General features: G+C 38.9%; 1 protein-coding gene across 1 annotated transcript; it reads right to left on the bottom strand.

Moving 5' to 3' along the window:
- Nucleotides 1-224: 224 nt before the first annotated feature.
- On the bottom strand, nucleotides 225-26,449 carry LOC134798352 (uncharacterized). Its single transcript, XM_063770767.1, has 12 exons — nucleotides 26,320-26,449; nucleotides 18,678-18,812; nucleotides 17,476-17,584; nucleotides 16,816-16,952; nucleotides 15,464-15,541; nucleotides 14,079-14,164; nucleotides 13,111-13,236; nucleotides 12,406-12,553; nucleotides 11,792-11,919; nucleotides 10,981-11,119; nucleotides 9,057-9,201; nucleotides 225-381 (listed from the first exon to the last, which is right to left on the bottom strand). Exons 1-12 carry the CDS (start codon nucleotides 26,447-26,449, stop codon nucleotides 225-227), a joined length of 1,518 nt encoding a protein of 505 aa, XP_063626837.1.
- Nucleotides 26,450-26,499: the final 50 nt, after the last annotated feature.

Genomic DNA, 26,499 nt, shown 5'->3' with positions numbered 1-26,499 from the left:
CACAAACATATTCTCACCGGACGATACATAGATAGGTAGGTATATACATTCACACCCTGTTTGGGACCATATTAAAACAAAATTTTATCCGGTCTAGCGTAAAATGATTTTGTTACGAGTAGGTACACTACCTAGTTCCCGGCAATAGACCTGACAACATTATAGCAAGAAACCTTTTATTAAGAAAATAATTATTAATATCTATTTAGATAGCTTAGAATTTCCTAACGCTTACCATTTGTGATGTTGGCCGTAGATAAATCTATAGGTATTCCCGTAGTAGACCATCTGTTGTAGTCTGGAACCCACATCCTCTCGTCTAACGGCTCGAAGCCGTACTGCGTCATGTACGAATACCCGCTGTACTCCACCGGAGTCAGTCTGAATTTATTGTTAACATTAGGCTAACAGGCCTATTCGGATTTCGAGATAATCACAAGATCTTGAGACGATTTAGAGATCAACTAGATCTACATTAGATATCGACTAGATGTGACTTGGATATCTAAGTCATAACTTGTCGAAATCGTTCAAGAGGACCTCCAGAATCGCGGAAACGTCAAATTTGACATATCTATCTTACAAATATCTTTAAATTATCCGTATCGTAACTTGTTGAAGTCTAGTAGAAATCTAATTCATTTTCCGAATCGAGCCGTAATGCCCTCTTAAATACTAACTGAAATAGATGTCATTATATGTACTAAATATAAAGTGACGAAGCCTTCCAGTGTTTATTTTAGTGTTCCGTACCCAAAGGGTAAAAACGGGACCCTATTACTAAGACTCCGCTGTCCGTCCATCCGTCCGTCCGTCCGTCTGTCACCAGGCTGTATCTCATGAACCATGATAGCTAGGCAGTTGAAATTTTCACAGATGATGTATTTCTGTTGCTGCTATAACAACAAATAATAAAAAGTACGGAACCCTCGGTGGGCGAGTCAGACTCGCACTTGTCCGGTTTTTTTTTCAGTATATGACATCTATTTCAGTTTATAATTTATGTACTCTAGATAAATCAAAATTTTGGCAACAATAATTTGATTTGTTCCCAACAGGTTGCCTTCTTATTTAATTATGTTCTTGTAATACATTTTAAATTCTACATTCGACAACATTTCAACATTTGTTTCACAAGGGGGGAAAGTTGTTGTTTTACCCCTCGTGCAGGCGTTATTAAACAAGCAAGCGAAAGATTATAAAATTGAACCACGAGCGTAGCGAGTGCTTCATGAGAGGGTTGCAAGAGTCGAGGTTTAAATAAACTGTGGTATCAAATGAAACATACACTTTTTACCACACCATCGCGAGGAAATGACTATAACTGTAAAATATTAATAATCAAATTAAAATGAACGTTATTAAATATTTATCATTCAAAATCATCATATAAAAGTCAATTCTATCAGCCAATATGAGCAAACAACACAAAATTAGTATCCGATGTGTAAAAAGAAAGCTTTTACGAGCTGGTGTTGTGAAAAAGTTTTACCCCATAGGTACATTTACCCAACTCACCCCATTGCCACAGTGTAAAAAGTAAAACTGTTCCGACGGCCTTTGACGTGTACCGAGCTACTAACAACGGCGATGTATGCAGCTCGGGTGCGCGTCATTAATAAATATTATTAATAATAATAGTGATGGCGTGACTTCTAAAATGGCGATGAGTGAAATCATAATTATCTCTTTCTAACATAGTGAAACAGCTGCGTTCGCGATTACCCATCGACCTAGCGTTAGTGATTACCCGCCCTTCCCCTACTCAGTGCAGCCTCAACAAAAATAAGTATGTCTATAGCAAGAAATAGTAGTTTGTGTTACAAGGGATCAAAATTATATATTTCCGTCAAGGGCGTACATTGAATCCTGAATGAAGCGATGGATTCTACAATAGAATCCCGAACGTAATGAGGGATTCTTAAGTAGAATCCTGAGCGTAATGAGGGATTCAAGTGTTAACGCCCAAGACGAAATAATTTTGATACCGTGTGACACATACTGCTTTTCACATCAACTATGAGGAAAATAAAAAAATCTTAGTGTTGACACAATCGGATGCTTAAACAGATTATTTAAGCTAAAAAAAATAATGTGCAAAAAAATGCAAAAATAGTGTGCTAGAACAGAAAAGTGTTACTTTTGTTAGATGTCTAGCTTTTTCGAACGTCATTGAGTTTTTTTTTTAATGTTTGACAAGTGACTCTGAGAGTTTCCCGCGTTTTGGAACAAAGATGACACTGACAGGACAGAAAATGAAGGCTGTGGATTTGGCTGTGTAATTTGTGGAAAGAGATAGAATTTGTGTTATTCTGCTATATTAATTACATAACAAATAAACTTTATGTAAAACTTATTCGGTGTTTACTTGAAACCGCTTATATCAGAAGTGACAAGTCGAAAAATGGGCCGTAGTCGTAAGAAATCGAAAAAGCGAAACCGGGACAGGTCAAGTTCTGAGGCGACTACGACGTCGGCTTCTTCGGATGATAGACGACACGCTCACAAGAAAAGTCGGAAAAACAGTACACGCAATCGCCATCGTCATAGGTCGTCGAGTCGTGTGACACGAGGACGAACGCCGTCAGTTCAGAGATCGCTGATGTCGATGGAGCAGCGACCACCAATGTTGGGGTCGACGTCAGCGTTGCCGCTGTCGCAGACGTCCCTTACACCTTTGCTGCCGCCACCGTCGTCGACGGAAGTCTTGGCGCAGAACACGATGCTTAGTGAAATTAGTGGTGGTGATATACCAGTGGTGATCGGTGGTAATAGTGGTGATACGTGTGACAACCGAGGTGATTATACTGGAACACTACACGCACAGCCGGAACTACATACACAAGGTCAGACAAGCACTACTAATCCTAATGTGTTGTTAAATTTGAAAGACATTTCTCAGTTGTTGGAAGCAATTGTCAAACCCAAATCACCATCAACTTTTAATAGCCACATATATGACTATGATACCAGAATTTAATCCAGCATTAAAGAACAACCGTATAGACCAGTGGTTATTGAAGGTGGATGAGTGTGTAAAAATTTATAAATGGGATGAAGCGCAAACTATGCACTATGCCCTTCCAAAGCTGGCTGGAAGTGCAAAAGATTGGTATCAAGGCCAATCTACAATATTACATACCTGGTCGGAATGGCAAATACTTTTAAAGAAAGCTTTCCCCACAGAGATCAATTATGGAGTGTTATTAACTGAAATGTTACAAAGGCGGTTAAGATATGGTGAAAATTTGGATGATTATTTCATAGACAAAATTATGCTGCTTAATGCTTGTGATATTTCTGGTAAAAAAGCTGTAGACTGTGTAATACTAGGAATAGATGATCGCACTATTCGAGCAGGTGCTTCATCTGCCCGATTTACTGAACCCGAAGACCTGTTAAAATATCTAAAGGATGTATGTACAGAAAATTCTGATATTTATAGGACTAGGAGTACACGTACATACACAAACAAAAATAATGAACAGGGACACAGACCAATACAGGGAACTACCAATTCGGTAAATAATATTTTCTGCTTCAATTGTAACGATAAAGGACACATAGTAAGGCATTGTCCCAAACCTATTGTTAAATGTACCAATTGTAAACGATTTGGGCATGTCAATGAGAAGTGTACTTTTAGGAAAACTGACAACAATGAAAAGCGTGTACTTTTTATTGACAGCGCAGTCCCTGCTAATGCAAAATATTACAAACCTGTACTAATTAATAAAGAACATACAGTGGAATGTTTTGTGGATATGGGAAGTGATTGTTCTCTTATCAGAAAGGACCTGGTTGAAAAATTAAAACTGCCCATATCATATGACAATTTACCAGTAGTACAGGGTTCTGGGTCGAGCATTCCACTATTGGGAACAACCACTTTTACTGTAAAAATTGATTCTGTAGAAGCAAAAATTGATGCCCATGTTGTTGAAGATAGGTATGTACATAGACCAGTATTGATAGGGCAGAATTATACTGAATTGCCCCAGGTAGTGATTACGAAAACAGGCAATTCTTTGAACATCATGAGTCGTATAGATGACTCAGTACTGCCACAAGTAGACCCTGAACTGTTTGAAAACCAAAAATCTGAGTTGTATGTGACGTTGGATTCTGAGATAAGTGATATAGGTTTGCTGAAATGTTATAGCAAAAATGTAATTAGCAATGATATATATGTAAAGGGCAGCTATCGGAACATAAATGGTATGGAATACTGTGTTCAAGAAGGAGTTTACAAATTGATAGACGGTAAATGTAATATTGTTATTTTGAATATGAGTGAGTCAAAAAGCCCTTTATATTTTATTAAAGACACCGTTGTAGCTAGGGCATACACAATACATCTTGATGACACTCCAACTCAAATTCAAAATGTAAGGGTATTGCAGTCTGACTCATCCCCGCAACCATTGACTTTAGAAGAAATTCAAATAAATCCTGAATTAAGTAGCGAACAGAATCAGTCTGTCCTTGAATTGATAAATAAGTACCGAGATTGTTTCGCACAAAATCTATCTGAGCTAGGGTGTACCAATCTGACAGAGTTAGACATTAAACTTACTGATGATATACCGGTGGTGTACAGGCCGTATAGGTTAAGTCACTCGGAAAAGGGGATAGTTCGCGATATGGTACAAGAACTTTTAGAAAATGATATCATAGAGGAATCAGAATCGCCTTATGCAAGCCCTATAATTTTAGTATCAAAAAAAAACTGGGGGTCATCGTTTATGCGTGGATTATAGAGCCCTAAATAGGAAGACTATAAAGGATTTATACCCACTGCCACGCATAGATGATCAGATTGATCAATTAAGTGGGAATAAGTACTTTATAAGTCTTGATATGGCAAGCGGCTACTATCAAATACCAGTGAAGGAAGAGTGTAAGCATCTAACTTCCTTCATAACACCTGATGGATTATATCAATTCTGTAGAGCCCCGTTTGGTTTAGCAAATTGTCCGGCAGTGTTTCAACGCACCGTAAATAAGATGCTTAGTAAATCAAAAGACAAATGTGCTGTAGCATACATGGACGATTTGTTGATTTCAGGTAAAAATTTCGATGAATGTATTATCAAACTTGAACAAACATTTATGCTGTTAAGACAAGCCGGTTTGAAATTAAATATAAAGAAATGTAAGTTTTTTTAAACAGTTATAGGGTATTTAGGACTTGAAATATCTGAAAATGGAGTGCGCCCAGGCAAAGAGAAGATGGATGCAGTAAAATCGTTCCCAGTACCGAAAAATGTTCATCAAGTGCGGCAATTTGTAGGGTTGGCTAGCTATTTTCGGAAATTTATTGAAAAGTTTTCTATTATAGCTAGACCTTTAACTGATCTAACTAGAAAGAATGTACCGTGGAACTGGGACGAACAACAACATACTGCATTTGTCGCGCTCAAACAGAAACTAACAGAACGTCCTATTTTATCCATTTACAATCCAGACCATATAACAGAATTGCATTGTGATGCTTCGAAATCAGGACTGGCTGGAATTTTATTCCAAAAAGAAACTGCTACATCAACTCTGAAACCAGTAGCGTATTTTAGTCGCAAAACTACAATTGATGAAGAGAAATTACATGCTTATGAACTGGAAACGCTTGCAGTGATTGCATCACTGCATCGTTTCAGAGTATATTTATTAGGACAACATTTCAAGATTATAACTGACTGCAGCGCTCTCCGGTCAACATTTATTAAAAGAGATATTATACCAAGGGTAGCAAGATGGTGGATAGCGCTGCAGGAGTATAATTGCGACATTGAATACAAACCCGGACATACCATGCATCACGTTGATGCACTTAGCCGAAACCCGGTACCTAACGGGGATGACAGGGATGTGAACGATCACATAACTCGAGTGCTTCAAATATCACAAGAGGATTGGTTACTCAGTTTACAAATGACAGACCCAAAAATAACCCATATTCGAGCTGCATTAGAGGATCCCCAATATAAAGAGCTTGTGGATATAAAACAAAATTTTGTAATTAAAAATAATCGTGTGTATCGTAAGGTTGGGGACAATCTTAAATGGGTAGTGCCTAAAGGGGCTAGATGGCAAATTTGCCAACGCAACCACGATGAAATAGGTCATTTTTCAATAGAAAAAACTTTGGAGAAAATTAAAAAAGACTTCTGGTTCCCAAAGATGAAAAATTCATTACTAAATACGTAAAGTCGTGCTTGCATTGTGCATTTGCCAAAGAGCCTGCCGGGCCGAAAGAGGGCTATTTACACAGTATACCTAAAGTGGATATTCCGTTCCACACTATACACGTGGATCATTTGGGTCCATTTGTAAAGAGCGGGTTTGGTAACCAGTACATTCTTCTTATCATCGATGGGTATACTAAGTTCTGTGTTATAAAACCTGTACGGAATACCAAGTCAGGGCCGGCAATTAAAGCACTCAAGGATGTAATTTACAACTTCGGGTATCCGACTAGAATTATATCGGATAGGGGAACATGTTTCACGTCCGCAGAGTTTAGTAAATTCTGTCAAGAATTTGAAATAGCGCATGTTCTCAATGCAGTTTCGTCTCCAAGAGCAAACGGTCAAGTAGAGCGATATAATCGCACCGTTTTAGATAGTCTTAGAGCTTATACTGACCATATGGGAGAGAATAAATGGGATTTAGATATAGGTAAAATACAATGGGGACTTAATAAGGGTATTGGGAAAACACCAGCCGAAGCTCTTTTCTGCAGAAGGCCTTTGAGTAAAGGTGAAGGGCTCTTAGGTGACACGACATTAGAAATACGACGAAACGACAAAGATGTGGAGTTAATTCGTAAAGAAGTTGGTGAACACATAGAGAAAAATCAATCAGAACAAAGATTGCATTTTGATAAGACGCGTAAAATGCCGAAAATTTATGCAGTTGGAGACTTGATTAAAATATTGAAAAACACGCCTTCTAATGACGGCAAAAGTCGGAAGTTATTACCCAAATTTGCGGGGCCTTTCAAAGTTAGTCGAGTATTAGGCAATGATCGTTATGAGGTAACTAATATACCGGGTTCTAATATTACCAGAGGCAAATACAAAAACGTTTGGGCAGCGGATCGTATTCAGCCCTGGATATCAATAGCACAAAAAGATAGTGATTGCAGTGATGATGAGTCAGGTTCAGCAGACGAATAATTAAAATATTAATGTTATTAAGTGAAAACAATGGATAGTGAGAATAATATAAGTAAAGAGAATAGAAGTAATATTTAGTTTGAAACGGAAAAGCTACGTTACATATAATTAAAACATCAAAGAAGATGATTGTTACTAATGAGACTGCTATGTGTATTAAGTACTATTAAGTACTATTAAGTACTATTAAGTGTAAGAAAAAGAGTATTAATGAAAATGATTACAACTAATGAAAATGTCTTATTTAGTTGGTAAGATAGAGAGAGATTAAATTTGATGTTACCAGTTATTTTAAATGTTTGTTATTGCCAGTGTACCATGGAAAACTGTTACTTGTTGAAAAAAAATTGTTAATGTTATAGACTGAATTGTTAAGTTCAGAATGCCGCAAGTAGAGACTACTGTGGTTCGGAGTGGAATGTCACATCAGGTGAATATTATTAATATTCTAGACCGAGTTGGAAGGTTCGCACGGCCGCATTAGAGACTAATGTGGTACGGAGTGGAATAACACGTCGGGTGAATATTCTTAATGTTCTAGACTGAGTGGATAGGTCCGCACGATTGCAAGTAGAGACTAATGTGGTAGGAAGTGAAATGTTATTAATGTTATAGACTGAATGGTTAAGTTCAGAAGACCGCAAGTAGAGACTAATGTGGTTCGGAGTGGAATGTCACATCAGGTGAATATTATTAATATTCTAGACCGAGTGGGAAGGTTCGCACGGCCGCATTAGAGACTAATGTGGTACGGAGTGGAATGTCATGTCGGGTGAATATTCTTAATGTTCTAGACTGAGTGGATAGGTCCGCACGATTGCAAGTAGAGACTAATGTGGTAGGAAGTGAAATGTTGTTAATGTTATAGACTGAATGGTTAAGTTCAGAAGGCCGCAAGTAGAGACTACTGTGGTTCGGAGTGGAATGTCACATCAGGTGAATATTATTAATGTTCTAGACTGAGTGGGTAGGTCCGCACGACCACAAGTAGAGACTAATGTGGTACGGAGTGAAATGGCACATCAGGTGAAAATTTGCTGCATTAGAGACACATTAGTGTGATAAGTAAAAAGTTAACTTAGAAAATAATATGGCGCATGTGGTACATTGGCAAATAAAGTTGTACAGATAATAGATTGAGTTTGAGGACAAACTCCTAGATTTGTCAGGTTGGCCGAATGTTAGATGTCTAGGTTTTTCGAACATCATTGAGTTTTTTTTTAATGTTTGACAAGTGACTCTGAGAGTTTCCCGCGTTTTGGAACAAAGATGACACTGACAGGACAGAAAATGAAGGCTGTGGATTTGGCTGTGTAATTTGTGGAAAGAGATAGAATTTGTGTTATTCTGCTATATTAACTACATAACAAATAAACTTTATGTAAAACTTATTCGGTGTTTACTTGAAACCGCTTATACTTTGATCCCTCCTAGCAGGGAAGAAAAGTGCCACTTTGATCCCTCCTAGCAGGGAAGAAAAAGCCTTTTTCCGAATAGGTGATGTGAAAAATAAATATAGCTAAAAGTATAAGAAAATTACCCTTAGTAACCTGAGCCAGAAAATCAAAGTACTAACAGAAAACATTGGCGTCTCTTCTGCCCTCTCAATCCCTTTTCACCTCATTTTACGGTATATCAGCTGTATTCGAACAATGAGATACGTCAAATACCAGATATTGAAACGATATGGATCGGATATGTCAGTGTTAAACAAGTGTCAAAAGTGACGTTTCTTCAAACAAAAACTTCGTATCTCATTGTTCGAATACGGCTGTCTATTTGCGAATAAAAACAATTAGTTTCGGCTGGGCGTTAATTTAAGTCAGTCAGTCAGGCCTTTTCTGACGCATAATATAAATAAAAGCAACAAACAAATACCTCAAATCCTCGTAATATGTGCCCTCCTCAATTTTCCACTGCTCGATGTCGACTAACGATATGTTGATGCGGAGGCCATACGCGCGCAATTCCAGAGCACACGCCTCCACAAAGATCACGTCCACCGTTATGTCGAACCGGGTACCTGGTAGAATGACGGTGTTTAAAGTTGCCTTCAGAATGGGGTTGGCAACTTTCTAACGTGTGCATAGATTGCGCCATCATAGCTTGCCCCTTTGTCTATGAGATTTGGTTTAGAGGGCTGGCATGCAGGGCAATAAATTCAATAAAAAAAAATGCACATTTCTAGGGATTGACAGGGCAAGCTATGCTGGCGCCATCTACTAAATACTTCGACTGGCCAACCCCATTAGGTGAACTACATTTACAATAAATGATACCATAGATTTACCAGTGCTGTTCATTACGATATTTTCAAAAAAGTTTGAATTAGAGACTATCGCGAGAAAGGGGCGCTGTTGCACGGACAGTTCAAATGTAAATTTAAGTACCGTAAAATGGGGTGAGTAGGGTCAAAACTGATATTCAAACCTCGATAACATTTTATTTTAACATATGAAAACTGAATGGTGTATATAATAAGTGTTCCGGACGTTTGTATTTTAGTTTTTATTTTATTTTGGGTAGTTCCATTTCATAACTTTGACGATAAAGAGGAAAACCCACCTCACCCCGTAGTGCCTCGTATTTGGGGTGAGAGGGGTTTTACGAAGGTGATTTTAGATGATTGTTGGATCGATTTTTTTTTATTATGTGTATTACTATAGCTCCATTTTAAATTGGAATACATTATTTTTGTAGCAGTAGCCTTAAAATCCCTTCTCACTCCCCTTTCAAACCTTCTCTCCCCATTCATAACCCACCTAGTCCTGTCCCCGCGAAACCTACTCACCCCGTTTTACGGTATTTTAATATGTTATTTTACAAAATGTTCGTTGATATTTAGAAAATTGTGCAATTTTATAGTAATAAAGACAAGGATATTGGATGAATATACGTATTGTAATATTTGTAATTAAATAAATGTTTTGGCTCAAAATAAAAATAATAGGCCAGCCCAGACGGGGCAATTTTTTGCACAATCTGATTAATTTGTGGTGTGGACGCAAACATTAAATCTTCTCGGTGATCCCAGGTGATCCCTATTGCTTCAATTGTGAAGACCAGTCCTCTAACTAGACAATCAAGTAGACAATTTGGTCAGAATTTAAATATGCGTCAATATTATCTACCGGCCACAAGTGCAAAATTAAATCACCAATTTTAGATTTATGGCGACAGCCCAGCTCTCGAAATAAACAACTTGCCCTTAAACTAACATATTAACATTGAAATTTGGTATTTTCGCGTCCGCACCACCTAATTTGATCGGTAAAAGTTAGTAAAATAATAAGATTTTCAAAGTGGGGTGCTGAGATTTTTCTCTCCTCCTTACCTATTTACTTAACTTTTTGGTGCAACTACAAATAAAATAGTTTTGACTACAAACAACTACAAACAAAACACTATCAGAAAAATAATAGCCAAGGTCTGGTGCCAAGTTCACAAAGGCACAGAATAAATAATAGTACAGTCACCTGCAATATTATGTTACTCTTCGAAGGCCGCAAAAATATGTGACACGCTCTTATGGCTCTACAAATAAGATCGTGTCAGATATTTTTGCGGCCTTCGAATAGTAACATATTATTGCAGGTGACTGTACTAGGTACAGAAGACTCACTTTCTAACAAAACGCGTCTGTTGCGATCAGGACAGATATGGCCGCTAGGTGGCGACAGCGCACGCGCGGCTTATAGCTAGCCACAAAAATTGGTGTAGAACGGATGTACTTGTAGCTGCCTGAAGCAAAGCGACGAAATCGCGGAGCGGAGCTGACAAAGCTTAAAATTGTAGTACCAACCCTTGTAAGCGTAGCAGGCGGGCCCGCCGCGCCGGTGCGGACAAAAATGGCGCACGTTCAAAAACGCGGACGCCGACGCCTGTTTCAGCTCGAACACCACGCATGTGTATTGTACCGTCTCAAATACAGTCATCTGTTGGCAGGAATTTAATTTTCATTCGGTTTCCGTACGGAATGACGTGCGGAAACGGGACGTCACTCTACAAATGCACAGCGCTGTCCCGCTTGCACATGTCATACGGAAAATTCTGTGCGTCTGCGGTCAGGCTTAAAAGTAACATTATTTAATCCTTAACGACCTTTACGTTATAAAATTCGCAGCAGCATAACTCACACTCATCTATGTAGTTACTCTTTATCCCTGATACACATAATAGTCTCTCAGTTAATTAGTAAGTCCATGCACTGTACCTAGTACATGTTCTTAAGGCGAGAGAACAGGACTCTGTACCAACTGAGGTTTAACAACAAAAACTATAAACCTTTAAAAGTTTGACTGTAAGTAAGTACTACTTTAGTATCTAATTTGATGATTAAATAGCTAACCTACAAAACCTAAAAACTAAACAACTTCTATGATATTTAAGGATTTATCCAAAAGGATAGCAGACGCCACTGGTGATCGTAGAGCTGGCTGCTTCCTCGCACAAAAAGTATTGCGATACAGCGAGGAAATGCTGCCAGCATCTACGGCACCATTCCGCAGGGAGATAGTAAAGTTTGTAATTATTTATTTTAAGATTAGTTTTATTTATTTTTTGGTTTAGTTTTTAAGATTTGATTATTATGGATAAGTATAATCAATTTTTACGTTGTATGTTGCACTTTTAACATTTATGTTGTCTGTGCTCATCCTCACGTAGTCATAATAGATAAGGTTCTGCATCTCGTAATTATCACAATCTCCAAAACGCATCAGCGTTCCGTATGCAACGCCACCTGTAGAATAAAATTTTATCACTCGCACATTTAGGGCCACTTGCACCATCCCACTAAACCGGGGTTAACCGGTTAAACCTGGAGTTACCATGGTTACCAGTACAATTTGACACTGGGTTAACGGTTTAACCGGTTAACCCCAGGTTTGTGGGATGATGCAAGTAGCGCTTACCTACTCAAACATCATCGGACCATCACATATGTATCTATTTATATTCATATTTAGATCTTCTTTCTTTCATGTCTTTGTCACAAACCTTACCCTTTAAGTCATTAGTCATTACTCACATTACTCACATAATTCCTAAACTAAGTGACTCGCTTCATCACTATTCTTCTAGCCGCCCAGAGGCCTATTAAAAGTCTCCCGTTCCATTCCAATTTGAATCTTTATTTTGACAAATGAAAATTGCATTTGACTTGGCACGTTTTGACGTCTGGGCGGCTAGACTACATTGAAAGTGTAAAAACATGAATGGCACGCACTGCGCAATACGTATTTGTGCTGGTTGATCTCCGAAATGGTGATACGCTGGAACTTGTTCAAGGAGTCCTCGATCCAGGGGTAGTAGCGCAGCATGTCGAGGAAGCGCGCCGGCGCGCCACAGCCTGGTCCATATACGCTTAGCCCTAGCTGCAGAAACCAAAGAACATACAGTGTAACACCACTACTTAATAAAAGGTGCTCATGTATCGAGGTTTGAGCGTAGATCGTACGCACGCAAAGGACGAGACGACCTAGCTATTTGTATAGAAATTTGTATGCATGGTACTCGACCGAGCATTTTATGATAATTATATCTTGGGATATAATACTACTTGCTATTTTTATCTGACCTGCAACTATCACCAAATTCTTTGTGGGATATTGTCCTCTTTGTGGGATATCAATTTACTCTGCTGCAATTTGTTTGCCGTCCCTACTGAACCATAGGTTTCGATTTAGTTATTCGGTTTCAATAAAATCTAAATTCTCCCTTTGATTGCCATCATCATAGAGTTCACTTACTAAACCTTTGTAGGAAGGGTTGGGCTGACTTGGACGACCTGCCCGTGCCCCATAGAAAAAAATTCACATCATAAGAAATTCAACCATATTTCCTTCACTGTTAAATTCAAATTAAGCTAGCAAATTTTTTAGTATGGTGGGCCTTAAGAGGTTGTGAGAGTTGTGAGTTCAGCCGTCTGTACCAATTGCCAGCGGCCCCACACGTCGCGCGTGACTAACGCCGCACCCGCACCCCACACGCAGGGCGCACGCTCCGCCAGTGACACCGTACATTTCACGAAAGATGGCCGTCTATTCACCTCGTACAGCTAAAAACGAAAATAAATTTTTACTAGTAATAAATAAAATTATTAGTCGCCCCAAACTAAGTACTCGTGACTCGCCAGAAACGTGTTATTTAAAAAAAGAACGGGTTGCACTCCGGGAGTGCCGGCAGAAGTGAAAACTCAACGACATTGTAACTCAAAATATTAATAACATATAGTGCAAAATGTCTACAGCACTATGTGTAATTGATGTTAACGCCATCTAGCGTTGTATCGTCGCATTACTTAAAACCCCTAAGCACATCACTGTAAGTACTACTGGTACTACAGTTAGGTATATTAATACCAGTTGGAGGGAATCTCACTAGATGGCATTTAAATAAAAAAACAATGAAATTGTCCGTCACCAGCCGTCACCAGCCGTCACACATCACGCAAGCGTACTGCGCCGCCTAAATTAAACAGCAGGCTCAGGCATACATTTTCGCCACGCGGTAGAAAGAGAGGAGAGACGCCTTACGCGTTACGCCTTACGCTGTCTCGAGTTTATCATTTTTCCCCACCTCAAAAAATGCACAGCGCCGCTAAAGAAGTTTTCACTTCAAAAAGTTTTGGACCACAGAATTAAATAGAGTGGATAGAAATATATGTAGTTGCAATTTTAAAACCTGCCAAGTAGTATCAGTTACTTATATCGAATATTTGTGTGTTCAAAATTTCCATTAATTTAAGCGATAGCCAAAATTTTAAAAAGTATTCAATGTTTTTGATTCTGCGGCAAATAATTCAATTTCCTTAAACACGAACTGATACAGTTTAGATACTGAGGAAGTCACGGGCAAACTAAAGGTCGTGTTAACAGATGATATATAATAGTAACTTACGCTTTTTTCGATGTAGAACTCACGGCACTCAGCAGCGGATACTTCAGTAACCGGTAACACACGCTTTTGCAGTGTTGATTCTACATCTGAAAACAAATATTATGTAGGTATATGTTTGTATGTACCGTTCCTATGTCACTTTGTTGTACATAAATAAGTTTACACAAAAACTTACACTACTACTACCGTAAACGTATAAAACTTTACCCACCGCGTCACAGTTCAGTAAAAGCGATATAACTTAAAAGTGCTTAGTTACAGATAACTTTCTGAAGAAACACTCACACCACGTCTCACGTCACGTCTTTTTGTGACGCGGTGGGCGAAGTTAGGTATGTTAAAGGGCAAAGTTTTATACTTTCACGGTACTGCATTTGCGGCAGCAATGCAGTCGCAATAATGTGGAGCTGCAATACTGCAGCAGTAAATGCTGATGCAGTCTGAATCCGAACGGTATCTTTAGTATTAAGGTTACAGTCCATTTCCAACCGCAGCTGCACTACTGTCAATTTTACTATGGAAATTGACAGTAAAAGCGACGCGTTCAGTACCAGTAGTGCAGCTGCGGTCAGAAATGGAATGTTACCCTTATGGCAAACCTTTTCGGTTGGTATACAGATCGTATACATTATCCTCTGCCATCGTATTTTCTCGGAAACGTTCGTATTTCGGCGCGATTCAGGAAATGGATTAGAGAGTCACTAGATATGAAATAGTAAAGATATGTGACGTTCCACGGCAAAAGGTACCATTGCCCCAATGCCCCGGCTCAATATTGGAGTGGCGTTAATAATAGCGTAAGCGCCAGCCGCCATAAGGTACCTTATGCTGTGGAACGACACACATCTTTACTATTTCATATCTAGTGAATCTCTAATACTAAAAAATAGTATAAGTGTAAGGCCTGAGTGGACGCTCGAGTTGAGCGTGCAGCGGGGCGGGGCGTGCGGCGTGCATATTGCATAAACAAATGCAAACATATATATATTAGGAGCGGCCTTAGTGCACGCTGCTCAAAATAAATCACTTGTGAGCCCGATGCCACGCTCCGCTTCGAGCGTCCACTTAGGCCTTACACTAACACGTTCGTGCGTTTCCGTGAAATTGTGATGGCAAAAGATTATGCACTACATTAAATGTAGTGCATAATCTTTTGCATAAGCGGCGGTTCTGTTCGCGGGCGGTAGTACAAATTTTGTACTACCGCCCGCGAACAGAACCGCCGCTAACGACTATCATGCTGACTTACGTGCGCTAATCTTGTAATTTATAAAACACCCTGAACTATCAAATAAGACAGCGGATTTGCCACATATACATTGTAGCATATTATTACGATTACAATATCAATAACTACATTTTAAAAAATCTTATTAGGTACTTACTGTCATCGAACTTAACTACCCAAAATGTCGGGTGACGAATGTGATAGGGAGGCGGGCATACCGGTTTAAATATTTTAACTGAAATATAGAAACATAAATCAGAACGTACCTAATCCTTTATTTACCTACTCATTCCTAAAGTATGAAAATATAATTAATAAATAAATACCGTGGCATGGGGTTACTTTGATTCCTGGGGAACTTTGATTTTACTTCATGATTCAACTTAATTAATACGTTTTTTCAAGGCATCGTTTTGATTCTTTTTAAGGGTTCCGTACATCAAAAGAAAAAAAAAAAACAACGGGTTGCACTCCGGGAATGCTGGCAGAAGTGAAAACTCAATGTCATTGTAACAGCTTTTCGATCAGGTCACGGGTCCGTCTTACGAATTTTCAATCTGTCGAATCTGTCGCGAGTTAAACATTTTTTCCCCATCACAAAAAGTGCACAGCGCCGCTAAAGAAGTTTTCACTTCAAAAACAACGGGTTGCACTCCGGGAGTGCCGGCAGAGGTGAAAATTTAATGACATTGTAACAATTTTTCGATCAGGTCACGTCTCCGTCTACGAATTTTCAATCTGTCGAATCTGTCGGTCACGTGACCCGTCGCGAGTTTAACATTTTTTCCCCATCACAAAAAGTGCACAGCGCCGCTAAAGAAGTTTTCACTTCAACAACAGCTCAATAAGGCTTGTGTCGTGTATATACTTAGACATGTATCGTATAATCACTTTAATACACAGGAAACTCCCACGACTAAGTAACAAATATTCGTGCTCATTACCGTTATCAAGATTTGAACCCAAGACCATCGACTTCATAGGCCGAGTCACTACCGAAGTACCGACTAGGCCAGATAGCTAGGTCGTCAAATATGAGGGTAAATATTTGTCTGTCTAGCATTTGAATAGGCAATGCAAGCACGTGGTCCTTTATTTATTCAATCGTAGTATGGCGTATGTGTATATGTACATATAGTTAAGTACAAATGTTACATACGAATGTTACTTTAAGTCGGCAACCAACCGTGATCATTAATTGTCTCAAAAACCCTACACTCTTATACATATTATGTACAGCGATGTTGAATCGTGACTGTATTGACTTATCATAAATAAAAAAAAAAAAAAAACATTGGACAAACGACGACGGGATCGCAGGTTTTAGGAAGATAGATACTAAGCCACCCCACACTAGCGTCTTTTGAGCGTCGGCGTCAAGCCAGCGCTATGCAAAATGGCGTCGCTGCACAGCTGCGCCAACGTTGCATCGAGCAGCAGCCATAGAGTTGACTAGACGCCGACGCTCGGGAGACGCTACTGTGGGGTGGCCCTGAAAGGTAATCTCACGGTTCCGCACGGGTTGTCGTAGATGCACTATAGCGATACTGTTGATGGTCTCGCCGTACTCGGGGTGCACGACGTAATTGCGCACGCGCCGCCCCTCGCGCTCCCAACCCTCGCCCAGCAGCACGCGCGCCTGGTTTCTGTCATTACATTGCAATGTAAAGATAACATTCCATTTCCAATTTTGGACCTTAAGTCATTGTCTATAGAGGTGAGTAAGGTGTCATCTATTGGACATTGCCATGTCGAGCACTAGTACGTTTATCTTAGAACTTATGGTGATTTTTAACGTATAAATTACGATGAAAATTGAGATAAGGACGGCCTAAGGAAGCATCTTCATTATACAGATGGCCGCAGCTAAATATGTACTCATTGTGTTGTGGGTCGAGTCGTACGTAAATAAGAGCACTCCAGCGCCTTCCTTCGTCATCATACATATTTAATACGTTAGTAATGACTTGCATTTAATTTTGTCTCTTAAAGGGATCAGATGCAGAATTTGTTACGCTATCATAAACAAGGAAATTTCATCAATTGTCACCTAGACGACTTCTCTACAAGATAATGCCTTTTTAGTTTCAACTTCTAAAATATAATTCGTTTTATCGGTTCTCTGCTCATCTTCGAGTATGAACTTATGTTGAATGGCAGTGTAGTTACCGGAAGGATCGCTTGGGCATGGGGCCGATGTCGGCTGAGTTACCGATAACGAATTCCGTGTGTACGAGCACCACCGTCGTCACCGAGCGCGTATCTCCTTGCTCGCCGTCTGCAACAAAAACAACTCATCACTTCAAGATATAAGCAGCAATTCCTGACTAAGGTGACATTTGGGTGGCAGCGGTGGGAAATGGGCTGTCACTTAGGATTTCCTTGATTAGATACCAACTACGCTTGGGTCGCGTTAGAAGTTTAAAGTAAACATGTAGTTAATGTAAAGCTTTGCCATCTTCTGGGCGCTCCAAACCCAATGGTTGAAACTAGAGAGGTTGTTGGCAAAAGGAACTCTCCATAACTCGCTTAAGTTCTTACGTTAATCATATTCAAATTGGAATTGACACAATGCTGTCGCGATAAGAATTTCACCTCTGTCACTTAATTTAATAAGGAAAGTGACAGTGACATCCATGACTCGCATCTACAATGCCTTCGAGCAACACCGGCTTACGACACATCGGAAGGGAGGGGCCCAAGCGATATCTTACCGTACAAATCTTTCTGCCATTTTTTGCGGGGGGAAAGGTGCACACAGTCGCACTTCCCACACACTTTCATACAAAATCCAATCTGTAATGACGACACAAATACATAGAAAATGACACACGTCAAAGACAAATCTTGCAAACCTCGATCTCTTTTTGTGTACGGACGAGTCACAAGTGTCACAACACGCACACTAACATATTTTCGTCGAAGTATTTAATTGTATTCTGACAGATGAGAAGTCGGATTTGTCGCTCGACCGATCCGCAATTTGTACTGGGCGAGCAAAATCGATAAATCCAACAATTACATGAGACTAAAATATAATAGTTGTGTTTAAATGTAATTAAACGTATGATATGTAAAAAAAAATATTACATGTGAAATGTAACACCTTCTTTTTGTAAATTTCATGTCTCTGACCTTTTTTTACGACAAAAAACCGAGCAGTTAGGCATTTTTTCTGCTGCTGTGTTCACGCGCGCGTCTGGACTCGCCGGTCTAGTGAAAAATCCGAGCGCAACTAGTTTTATTACCCGCGCTAGATCAGTTGATCTTGTACCTAGGCAGAGGGGAAATAGTGCGAATGCCGTCTCCCTTTACAATGCTGTACAATAGTACAACAATACTGTCACAGCTGGAATGTAACCTTTACTCACGCAGCATGTAGAATAACACGCCTAGCCAGGGGTACTGATGGTTTGGCACCGCGCCTTCTACCGTATCTTCAATGTCCACGCCGCACTTCACCGTGTCCAGTCTCACTGCCTCCCCTCTCCACACTAAATATTTACATTGACACGTCACATTTAATACAAAATTCAGTGTCCGCGATAGTCACAAAAAAGTATATGGAAATAGGTAACTGAATGGGAAAATATAGTTTTTAGTGTTCCGTACAGAATTTGTTCACGGAACACTTATGGGATCACTTCGGTCTTGTTTCTAGTTGATTTGGGATGGTGTTATTGGTAGTCGCTGGTGTTAGTGGTGGTGGTTTCAGCCTTAGGTACCATATAATACTTCCACAACAGCCCCAAGCTAGCAGCAACAGCCTTCTAAATAGCCACAGGCGAAAGCAGAATAATAATATACACGGGGGGGGGAACTTTTCTTAGATTCGTAAAACAGCGCTGTGAGTTTGGCACCATTGTCCTATTCATCGGCAATGCTGCCAAACTCATAGCAATGTAAAGCAAGTCCTTTAACAATATTAAGGACTTAAGCCAGATGATAAAAGTAGTTGTGTATGAATTTTTAGGTACCTACTTGAGATTAGTAATATGAGTAATTATCAATGAAATATTGCTTTGCTATTTGGAGCAATTGGAGCCAAGTATGCTCTTTTTAGATGCCAAAACGGCTTTCTTTTTTAAAGAGGTTTAGAACTGGACAAAATTGAATGATGTAAATTTTACACACTTTGAGTTTGTAAGATCGGCCTAAATAAATAACAAATGTTACGTATTATATTCGCTTACTGTTATAATATAACGCCAGCGTAAACAGTCCCTTCCATACCATGACTTTGTTACTAGAGTCTGATCGGAAAGAGAAGACTCGTGGAATGTACGGGGCCCAATTCCAAGACTCTTCTCTTTCCGCACACTCTTTTATGCACTTTTTGTAACATTAAATATTACTGGTGACCAGTGGCGGATTTGCCCTAAGGCCAAGTAGGCCAGGGCCAAGGGTGGCAAGATATTAGTGGCGGCAAATTGTGACAAAAAATTCAATGATGATAACAATAAGAAATAACTCAAAATGTAGTCAATATTGGGTGCTGAGAAGGGCCTGGGGCCTAGAGCGGCAAAGACTGCCAATCCGCCACCACTGGTGACACCGACACAAACAGTGTTCTAAATGAAACTGGAAATAAAGGTAATTTACAGTTGTTAAATAGTGCAATTTTAGGATACTGAAATACAAATATTATGTAAACTAGAGACATCGGAATGTTTGAAATAAAACATGTCATATTTGCGATATTACCCGACTTGCAATGAATAAAGGTTAATGTTTACAAATATTTGTTGTTGGTTTCCATAATTGTTTGTTTTTTAGTCACGTCCCATTTTACTTGAAATCCTAGCTTACCCCTAACACTGGATGGACTTATTACATCAAGTGCCGTCTAGTAGTAAAAAAAGTTAATAAAAAATGTTTTAATACTTTGAAAATTGTTAACACTGTAATACATCAATGTTTACAATGAATGCACATTGCACATACAGGTGGCAGAAGCAAGAAAGAGAAGGATAAGAAACATGCGTCCAAAATTGTTACCACCACTCAGCAACAATGCTCTTGGCGCGGCTCACGCTGCCCTCGGCGTTTTGTGAATTACAAAGTTCCATTATGATGTGAATATTTAACTCTAATCTGTGTTGAAATGAGATACATAACGTGCATACTTCAATTAGTGCCACACTATCAACAATCATGGCTAATCTGGAAAATACATTAGGTAGGTACATTCACGCCGGCGCCATATTTGCCACACTCTGTGTAATTGGCGTGAAATAGAATATTTATGACTTCCGAATATGATTGGAATTAGCTCAACCACATATGATTGCGGTCGCTTTAACATGGAGCGATATGCCGATTGATGCATAAATGGAACGAGTGGTTTTGTCGCGGCATTTGCAGCGGTGTCGCGAAACAAATATTTATTTTTAAATTTTTACATAAATACTTCAATGTCTAACAAGGAGGCCATTTTGTACGAACAAATGCGAGCGAAATGTACTCATGAATGATAGCAAAATTAAGTACCTACATATCGAAATGTTAGTTCGAATTGGCCTCCAAAACTTGCTTAATAAACTATCTTACCTCCTTAGATAATGATAATGAAATGATAACGAAATGATAAAGAAAAGATAACGAAATGATAACAAAATGATAACGAAATGATAACGAAATGATAACGAAATGATAACGAAATGATAATGAAATGATAATGAAATGATAATGAAATGATAATGAAATGATAATGATAGGGGATTTTTGAAGTAAATCTAGCGCATCAGATTAACAAAAGGGGATACCTTGCTTCCTGTTGAGTACCTCCACCATGTATGAGTCCTTAAAACAGAGCCGCGCGTCCAGGCAGCGTAGCACGGTCGCGCTTTTATCGCTTGTCACCATGCCTGTCACCTTCTAACAAGTATGTAAGTGCGAAAGGGACGCGCATAGTGATAGGCGATAAGAATGGAACCGTGCTGCGCCCGCAGGACAGGACAGCCCGTCAGAATATTAAAAAAAATCGATCGTCAGTAATGCTCGAGCGCGTCAGAATATGGTATAGTTAGGGGTCACAAAACCGTGCGTATTTTAGAAAACCGGTTTTTCGGTTTTTGTGAAACTGCAAAACCGGGTTTCCGGTTTTTTCGGTGATTTCGATTTTACGTATAATTTGTAAAATAAGCAAGTATTTTGAGGATCAATGCTTTGATATAAAGTCTTCCACAACATTCCTATTTACTTTATCTTTACCAAGATATCAATAAATCAATCCAAATCCATCAATAAAATTTTTAACTAAGTCAGCAATCCTAAAACGGAATGCCTACATAGTTCTTCCTTCTGGAAATACACCGCTGATGATGCCCAACTCGCTAAACGAGGTAAATTACCGGGATTTGATTTAGTAGCGGCATTATACCATAAACAATATAGATCTTCGACATACGGTCGGTCTTCTCTTACTGCCCTGGTCAACGTGATTTCAAATAACATCAATGGCAACAACATTGTCACCACGATTATTCAAATCGGCGAAACGCAGATATGCAACATATAGGTATAAGCCTCTACGTAGCTGCTGGCCTACTCCATCCCTTCCTTACTTGGAACATCCATCCCTTTACATTTGAGACTTGAATGGCCACCATACCAGCTGGGTATATAAGAAATCTGACGCCAACGAGAAGGCGATCATGGACTGGGCAGATATAAACAACACTGTTTTAGTCATTTCTAACAAAGGCAAAGGCCGCAAAGGAACGTTCAAATCAACTCGATGGAGAAGTGACCACAACCCGGACCTAGTCTTCACAACAAGAGCAATAGACGATACCCCAGTGGCCACCGAGCTGTACGTGCTAGCGGATTTTCCACACTCTCTACAATGCCTAGTATATGATTGGAATTAGCTCAACCACATATGATTGCGGTCGCTTTAACATGGAGCGATATGCCGATTGATGCATAAATGGAACGAGTGGTTTTGTCGCGGCATTTGCAGCGGTGTCGCGAAACAAATATTTATTTTTAAATTTTTACATAACTCACTCTCTACAATGCCTAGTATTAGTTGTCATAGGTCTGAAAATACCGATGGTTCAGTCGTATCCTGGCCCTTGTGACACAAAAAGACAGCTTGGAAATGGGACAAAATACCCTGGAAAAGGACCTGGATCTATTAGATGACGATTTCTCTCGGTGGCGTTAGTGCCCCAGCACTTCCAAGACGGAGGTGTTCTGCTTTCGCCTGTGCAACAAACTGGCCAACAGCTGAGAGTAAAATTCAGGGGCATACTTATCCGACACAACTTCCTAAATATCTCCGAAGCATTCTGGATTGAAGCCTTAACTTCAAGGAGCACCTAAGCAGCTTATCTGCAAAACTGGGCAAACAGATATAACGCTGAAGACTAAAAAGCTGTTTTATTTATACAATTAGTGCGTATGTTTTTTTTTTTAGTTTGCCCTTCAAAATAATTAAACTATGTATAGTATAAAACTGTAAAATCGAAAAACTCGAAAAAGCCGGTTTTATCAAATTTAAAACCCGGTTTTGGCAATTGGCTGTAAACCCGGTTTTTCCGGTTTTTTCGATTTCGGTGAAACCGGGTTTGTGACGCCTAGGTATAGTGAATTTATTATTTGTTAAAAAATAATAGAATGGCAGGGTCACAAACTTGCAAAAAAAAACCGTTAGGTACCTTGACTTCTTCTCTTCTTATATGATTTGTTATTAAAATAGTAAACAGAAATACCTACACTTTCAGAGTTATCGCTAAAACCCGCGCAATAGCCATATTCTAATCTTTTCTAATTTTCTGGCTTTACGCGCTCTTCTCAATACATATTAACAACCTAAATACTACCATTTTCTCTATTCTAATTCTTCTTAGTCGTGCACTCTTGACAGAGTGGTCGTGGTCATGTGACGGTCGATTTCTGCGCCACCGCAGCTCTTGCGGTCCGTCGCCATGTGGCTCTGTTTTTGGTGGAGTGGGAGCAATCGTTGACTGAAACTCTATTCTAATAACTTTCACTGTATCCCTCGTACCTATATGCACATGTCATATAATAGATTAGACCGCATTCTGCTGATTAGACCTCACATTATGTCGGTTACTTCTGTGCTCTACACACGTGTGTTCAGTGAAGACAAATAAATGTTTTGCTCGACTTGGCGGGGGCACTGCCGTGCCCCCAGATATACAGCAGGGCATCATTTATACAAATTGTTGCATCTAGCCACTTGACTGAAACTTTATAATTAAAACTATTTATCAAATCGGGCAAGTGCGAGTCGGACTCGCGCACGAAGGGTTCCGTACCATATAAAAAAAAAACAAAAAAAAAAGCAAAAAAAAAAACGGTCACCCATCCAAGTACTGACCACTCCCGACGTTGCTTAACTTTGGTCAAAACTCACGTTTGTTGTATGGGAGCCCCATTTAAATCTTTATTTTATTCTGTTTTTAGTATTTGTTGTTATAGCGGCAACAGAAATACATCATCTGTGAAAATTTCAACTGTCTAGCTATCACGGTTCGTGAGATACAGCCTGGTGACAGACGGACGGACGGACGGACGGACGGACGGACGGACGGACGGACGGACGGACGGACAGCGAAGTCTTAGTAATAGGGTCCCGTTTTACCCTTTGGGTACGGAACCCTAACTAGTGTGTCGAAATTTATAATTATACTAGTGTACTAAACGAAATATACGAGTAAATTTAATTGATTTATCGAGACAGCTATATTTATCTATAGCGGTATACATAAGTAGTGCTAGAAACGTCAAGAAAAATAAATAAAAGTACCGTCAAATGGGGTGAATAGGGACGATTTTGAACTTTGAGAGAGATATAATAGGATTTTTTCCTCGATGGCCCCCGATGTTAAGGTTTATAAATAAGTTTACAGGTAAGTACCTGGTCTAGATAGTTTATTGTACTTAGGTACTTTAAAATGATTAGGTAAATATTATATATTAAACCAGAATAAAGCTATGATTAAAAAATAAAATTTTAATTATTTGTTGTAGGTAAACATAAAGTATACACACAGAATGTTTTATCTAAGTATATTGTTATTTTATTATCAAGCGGGGCGTAATATACGGAGTAGAGTTACAAAAGTCAGAATAATTAAAAACAGTTACTAAATAAATATATTTATATACACGGTGTAACATGAGGAAACCGAATAATTTTCACAGCGTATTCCTGATCATATTTAGAGACAAACATGTCCTATAAACTTTTTTGAAATTTGCCTAGTTTTAGAGATAATATTAATTTAAAAAAATACAAGTTTTTATTGTTACATAGTGTAAAAGGCCTTTTTGGTGGTGATGTTGCTGCTATGGGACGTGGTCTAAATAAATATCCTTTTGATAGATGTCAAAAAGTGACAAGTAACACTTTGCAAAAAGTAGGTTTTACGAAAAAAACATGTAAAAATAAATTTTAAGTGACAAGTTTACCAATAACATTTTTTTTTATGTACAAATACATTCAAAAATTAAAAAAAAAACAAAAGAAAAAAAAATATTTTTTTCGACGAATTTGACCTAAAGTCATATTATTTTTTTTTCCTTCTTTTGACCTCAGAAATGCGTGGTTAAAATTATTCGGTTTCCTCATGTTACACCGTGTATGTACCTACCTACCTATATCCCATTCAGAAACGCCGCCTGTTTTAAGTTGGTGCAAGTAAGTGCAGTACTAATCTACCAAAAAAACACTAAACAAAGAATAACTAATTTTAAAAACAATTTTGCCAGCCCTGTGCCTATTGATCCTTTAGCGTCCTTATTCCCACTTATTGCGTCCCTATCAACTACCAGAGGCGTTCCGCTCCACCCCTCAGTCGTCCCTATTCACCCCCGTTGCGTCCATATACACCTCATATTTTTATGACATTTTCATGGATCTCTATTTTCACACTTTTTGCTAACAAATCAAAGATTATTTATAATTACCATGTAATTAATAGGTTCTCAAATTAAATGCCTAAACATTTTTTCACTACCTATTAGAAGTGTCACAAACCAGTATAACCTTTACTTTTAAACGAAGTTTTGGAGCTCATATCAATCATTCGTTGACAGACTCAATTTTAAACTGTTAGTTTGACAATATATCACGACTTTCACGCTTTTCCATAGTTTCTATTACTAAAACAATATAAACCACTATTATTTTCAATCGCAAGATATAATCTGTGATACATATTTTCTTTTAAATTATCAGGTAAATATCATTCCCGGTTCTTGGCCCTATTCCCCCCGCCGTCCCTATTCATCACATTTGACCCTACAAAAACTCGCATTAAGTTTAAATCCATATTAAATAAATAAGGCCTACTGTATAAGGTATATGTGCTATGTAAAGCATTAGTAATTAGCGACCATGTTGGATTTGGACCACGGACTAGCAAGCGCAGCGTAGGACGTCCACCCACAAGATGGACAGACGATCTTGTTAAGGTCGCCGGAAGACGCTGGATGCGGGTCGCTTCCAACCGGCACGTATGGAGGTCCAAGGGGGAGGCCTATGATCAGCAGTGGACGTCTTATGGCTGAGATGATGATGATGATGATGATGTTGGATTTGAACCAAGCATTAAACACCGCGAAACTAATATCTGCAATTTGTCAATCATTTAACCAATACCGGCGGTCTGAATCGTTTCGCAATCAAGTTAGAAATATTAAATCGAGGTTAGTTATAATCTCAGTGTAATGAAGCTTACTGAATATAAAACTCGCTCGTTAAAAACGAAATTGCCCTGAGATATTTTGATCCTTTAAATTAGAACGGGTATTATTCAGCTTTCCTGTTCAGTTGTGTTAAAAGCATTTATTTTCCTCGAAGCGAGAAACCTTAAATAATTAAAAGCGCTTTAAAAGCTTCTCAACTGGACACCTCGAGCTTGAGGTGATACCTGGGATTTAATGGTCGATTTCATAATCATAATCATAATAGCCTTTATTGCCGAAACTAAAACAGTATTACATTACATTTATAAACAAATTTACTTAAAAACTAACACATCGTATTGTCCGGATTAGTGTTCAGCGTGTCTTCTGACACATAGGCCTCTCCCAGCTGTTTCCATTCGTTTCTATCCTTGGCTTTCCTGGTCCAGATGGCGCCCCCTATAGACTTGATGTCATCCATCTATCTTTTATTGGTCTACCTCTTTTTCTGTTACCGTCTCGTGTTTGCCA

Source organism: Cydia splendana, chromosome 1 (genome assembly GCF_910591565.1).
Source record: "Cydia splendana chromosome 1, ilCydSple1.2, whole genome shotgun sequence".
Taxonomy (NCBI): Eukaryota; Metazoa; Arthropoda; class Insecta; order Lepidoptera; family Tortricidae; genus Cydia; species Cydia splendana.
Note: the sequence above shows the minus strand (reverse complement) of the source record. Positions and strands in the feature narration are given on the sequence as shown.